Source organism: Astatotilapia calliptera, chromosome 18, assembly GCF_900246225.1.
Source record: "Astatotilapia calliptera chromosome 18, fAstCal1.2, whole genome shotgun sequence".
In the NCBI taxonomy this organism is placed as follows: domain Eukaryota; kingdom Metazoa; phylum Chordata; class Actinopteri; order Cichliformes; family Cichlidae; genus Astatotilapia; species Astatotilapia calliptera.
Window position 1 is genome coordinate 33,021,281 of NC_039319.1, and position 5,051 is coordinate 33,026,331.

A 5,051-nucleotide genomic window follows, 5' to 3' on the forward strand; every position below is an offset into this window, starting at 1 on the left:
CTTTTTCACAGCTGCTGATTCGTGCTGGGTGTGGTTCCCATTACCTATAATTTTGCTTCGGCCGCTGTGCTTGTGGGGGCAGTTGGTCCAGGTCCGCAGCTTCCTGTATTAACACACTAAGAGATTTATTTAATTTCATTTTCATCACTGTTAAACAGATAAGCAGGCAACACGCCTACCTTGACAGCGTCATAATTCTCCACTACACACCTCTTACTATCTCTCCTTTTTATTTTTATTACACCACAGAGTAATACACCCAATTATGCCCGTCTATCTCTATGTGGCTCCAAATTCCCTCTTTATTTTAATTTCACACTCGTCAGGGGACAGGCACACAACAATTTCAACCACTGAAACGAGGAATTCAACCTTTTTATTTCTTAACTAATCTAGACTCAACGTTTGTTCGCAAAATGTGTCTTGTTCTAGTCCGGAATAAATGTGAACCCGTGATTACACGGCCGTTCCAGTGTTATTTCCGTAGTTATGCGGGGGCCCTCACCTCCCCAAGTCACCACCTCGGCACCCGGACGCCGCCGGTCCTGGCCGCGCGTCCACGGACAGGAGGGTCGCCACTCCATAGGCAAAATGTTCCACAGGTACACTAGGCATCAACCTTTGATCCTAAAATGTGTATTTGCTCTAATGTCCTCCTAATCAAACACATCAACCGTCACTGTCACTGTGTTCACGCTTCACACTTCACACAAAAAACACACTCAGAGCGCGCCTCACTCACACTCTCACTCAGTGCGCGCTTTACACACAAGACAGCACCCAGAGCGCGCTTCGTAGCTTCACACACACTCTCTCACCCAGAGCGCACTTTCACACTCACCCACAACACTTTTCCTCAGCGGGAATTTTACACAGAAACCTCTGAGCTCAACTATTAGATCTTCTTAAAGCACACTGCACCATAGACCAAAATACTCCTTTCTCTGCGCTTATGACCGCCACCACGGGGCAAAGTCGCATCATAAAAGTGATGCTTGCATCCCCGAAGTTATACCTGACATCATAAACCAAGTGTTGCTATGTACTAAATTTTTACTTTGTATTATGACCGCAGCCCTTTATACTCGACTGACGCCACAAACCACCGTCAAAACCTCTATCAAATGTACTAAAACTAGCACCAACCACTACTGCACTTCACGGCCGCACCACCGGAACACGCCGTATCATAAACCAAACCTACGGACGTGTTTCGCTCTTGCGTATAAGGTAACATATAATAACAGAATAATCTAATACCTTGTTTGTATTTGGTACCAATGTGTACAAAGATTAACTCATACACCTTTTGAGAGAACATGTCAACACCATAATCTCACAAATTCAACAAGGTAATGAAGCAGTGATTTATTTAGTCTTTAGACCGACTGCTTGAACTAATCAGTAAAATGAGTAACAGATGCAGACAGACCAAAGATCTAGCTTAAATTGTTTATTCAGATTAGCAGATCAGAAACATTTCCAAAAGTCAGACAGCTTACAAGCAGAGCCATGACCTTATAACATCCATCCCTCCATGTGACATTTCACACAAAAACACCACAACATACAAGAACTGACGCCACCTTTAAGTCAGGAAAGAAATCGTTCTCAGTGAAACAGGTGGAGCAGAAGTGAGTTTACTTCAAAGCCTGTGTTGTTATAATTTTGACTCCAGGCTCACTTCTAGGTCTCAGTATTTAGCTCTTGTCACCCAGACTTGCTTGTCAAACAGGTACTCTGCCATCTTGTTTGTGTGGGCATCCATGCGGGTGAGGTTAGTGATGTGGTCACCCAGCTTCTTGATGGACTTCACCTGCTCATCCAGGTAGTGGCTCTCCAGGAAGTCACACAGCTGGGAAAACGCACACAAATTATAGTTAACATTTGATGATTTGTCAAACATATACTGCATGAACTAGTTCAGTCTTTAACCCCAAACTCTTCCCTCCTACTCCCGCTTACATGAGGGTCATAATGCTGAGAAGCCAGCTTGTGCAGGTCCAGCAGAGCCTGGTTGACTTTCTTCTCCAGTTGCAGAGCACACTGCATGGCCTCCAGCCCACTGCCCCACTCGTCACGCTCTGGTTTCTGCCCAACAAACAATTCCGTTATAGACTGAACACTCTTAAGCTTTGTGTACACACTGATACAAGCTACCGTGTGTATCAGTCTGACTCTGTATAAGCCCTAATCAGTGTACTGACACTACAGGAGGAAATATAAGGCGAGGAATTACAAGCCCCTCATCAGTGGCACGCCAGTGGAGAGAGTGGACAGTTTCTGATACCTGGATGTCCACATCACTCAGAACCTGTCATGGTCCTGTCACATCAACACCCTGGTTAAGAAAGCCCGTCAGCTTCTCTTCTTCCTCAGAAGACTTAGAGACTTCCATCTGCCACTGAACGTGCTCAAGAACTTTTACTCCTGCACCATCGAGAGCGTCCTGACGGCAAACATCTGCACCTGGTTTGGGAACAGCACCAAGCAGGACAGACGAGATCTGCAAAGGGTGGTGCGCTTGGCCGAACGCATCATTCAATCAGAGCTCCCTGACCTGCTGTCCATCTACACCAAGCGGTGCAAGTCCAAAGCTAGGAAGATTATGATGGACCTCTCCCATCCCAACAATGGACTCTTCTCACTGTTGAGGTCTGGGAAGCGCTTCCGCTCCCTTAAGGCCAAAACAGAGAGAATGAGGAGGAGCTTCTTCCCCCAGGCTATTCGGGCCCTGAACCAGGTGTAGGACTGGACTCTCCCACACACGTCACTATAAGACTGGACTCTCACACACATCACATCACCACACGCACTCTGGTTTTTCTTCATGCACACTTCCTATAATTTATAATCTTTCTGCTATTTGCACATTTCTAAGTTAAATCTGTAAATCTTGTAATAACCTGTAAATTGTAAATACTGTAAAACCACTGTCATTTAATGGTCGGGCATTGCACAGCTACAAGCATTTCACCTCATGTCATACTGTGTGTGTGTGTGTGTGTGTGTGTGTGTGTGTGTGTGTGTGTGTGTGTGTGTGTGTGTGTGTGTGTGTGTGTGTGTGTGACAAATAAAATTTGAATTTGATAACAATAGAGCTATTTTCCTGAAATCATAAAAGGTAGTAAAAGTCAGCAAAACAGCAATTGTTGAAGCTGCTTCCTGTTTGAGGGAACTGGCCATTCAACCACTTTGACTGAGTGTGCTTTTAAATGACCTTTTTCAACTATAAAGCCCAGGAATGACACTGAATCAACATGAAATTCACATTTCTCACCTTTTAAATTGAGATGTTTTTTTCTACGAGATATTTGAGAAGGACTTGACAGGTATAGGACAACTGGGAGAAGTTAAGAATATTGTTGAAATAAAGAAAATGTGGATGATGAAGTCACAAAGGATGTCATTGACCAGGGCCTGAAAGACTTCTGGTGCGTTTGCTGAAAATGCTATTTTCAAATAACCGAAACAACCCATTTGGGTTTAAAAATTATACTGATTACTGGAAGGTGAAGGAGGACCAGTAAGCGAGTCAATGGAGCAGTCATAAGGACGATGAGGTGTGAGATAAAGAGCTAAACCTCCTCTCACTTTGGTTAGTAAGTAAGTAAAATTTTATTTATATAGCACATTTCTAGATAGAAATCACAAAGTGCTTTACAAGATATAACAGATTATAAAAAAAAAAATAAAAAAAAAAGTTGGCAAAAAGCAATTTTAAAAAGATGTGTTTTTAGCTATTTTTTAAAAGTAATCAATGAATCAGCGGATCGTAAGTCCTGAGGAAGGGAATTCCACAGCCTGCGGCCACAGTAGCAAAAGCTCTATCGCCCCTAGTTTTCAGTCTCGTATACTGAATGACAAGTAGGCCCTGACTACTCGACCTCAGAGACCTACTAGGGGCATAGGGCTGTAAAAGTTCAAGTTAAGGGTAAACAGCCTATTGCCCGCAGCATCAGCTAAATCCTTTGTCATAAACACTTTGCAATGAAATTTGGGTTTGGTTTCAGCATGGCTTCGCTAACAGTGCTGCATAAATGTTGCGTTATCTTACCAGGCATGGTCTCTTTATAAATGCCCAACAGAGCCAACAAAAAGACTTTAATTATATGCTCTGTGGTCAGTTGTCAGTTTGTGGTGTTTGTTAAGCTTTTTGTATGTCAGTATGTCCAGATAAACTTTGTTTCTCATGGTTTACTTCATACAAACAGTCTCTTCTCAGATCTCAGAGGACTGATGTCTTATTATGGGTCCCTGCATTAGTGTGATGGAGTGTCTTCTGTGGCATGTTGAAATCAACTGATTTTCTTTTTCGTCAAAGAGAAAAACTTCTGACTGACTGGTGGCTGACCGTCTCTGTTCCTCACAGATTTGCCATGTGTGGATGTGGTCCACTGATCCACATCCACACATACAGAAGAGGAGGACATTCAATTAAAAACATTAAATACAGATCAAAAGCATAAATGTACTTTACATGAAACAAATGCTGGGTGAGCAGAAGTGGAATTTGTTGTAAGCTGAAGTCAGCGAGCAGCAACATCCTGAGAAAATCATGACTTAGCACTAATGTCCTTAGCTATAGTCAACACAGTCACACACTATGAGGCAGTCCTGTTTGAAATTTCCACCAAATCTACTTTTGTGCTTGTAGTGAAATGGTAAATGGCCTGTATTTGTATAGTGCTTTTCTAGTCCCTAAGGACCCCAAAGCGCTTTACATATCCAGTCATCCACCCATTCACACACTGGTGATGGCAGCTACATTGTAGCCACAGCCACCCTGGGGCGCACTGACAGAGGCGAGGCTGCCGGACACTGGCGCCACCGGGCCCTCTGACCACCACCAGTAGGCAACGGGTGAAGTGTCTTGCCCAAGGACACAACGACCGAGACTGTCCAAGCCGGGGCTCGAACCGGCAACCTTTCGATTACAAGGCGAACTCCTAACTCTTGAGCTACGATCGCCCCGATCGTAGTGCTGTGTTTCCTCAGTGGATGCAGATGGTCAAAGTCTGTGTTTTCAAATATGTAGAGTGTCATTTCTC

At 43.9% G+C, this 5,051-nt stretch overlaps 1 protein-coding gene across 1 annotated transcript; it reads right to left on the reverse strand.

Annotated features, from left to right (window-relative positions):
• Nucleotides 1–1,693: 1,693 nt before the first annotated feature.
• Nucleotides 1,694–5,046, reverse strand: LOC113009884 (ferritin, middle subunit-like). Its single transcript, XM_026148455.1, has 3 exons — nt 4,939–5,046; nt 1,966–2,091; nt 1,694–1,855 (listed from the first exon to the last, which is right to left on the reverse strand). Exons 1-3 carry the CDS (start codon nt 5,044–5,046, stop codon nt 1,694–1,696), a joined length of 396 nt encoding a protein of 131 aa, XP_026004240.1.
• Nucleotides 5,047–5,051: the final 5 nt, after the last annotated feature.

Bases quoted from the DNA above. Each gene is read 5' to 3' on its own strand.
- LOC113009884 (XM_026148455.1), bottom strand. From the start codon at position 5,046: ATGACACTCTACATATTTGAAAACACAGACTTTGACCATCTGCATCCA. The intron at 2,092-4,938 runs GTAATCGAAAGG...TTTGTTGGGCAG, and splicing joins AAGAGTTAGGAGTTCGCCTT to AAACCAGAGCGTGACGAGTG. The intron at 1,856-1,965 runs GTAAGCGGGAGT...GCGTTTTCCCAG, and splicing joins CTCAGCATTATGACCCTCAT to CTGTGTGACTTCCTGGAGAG.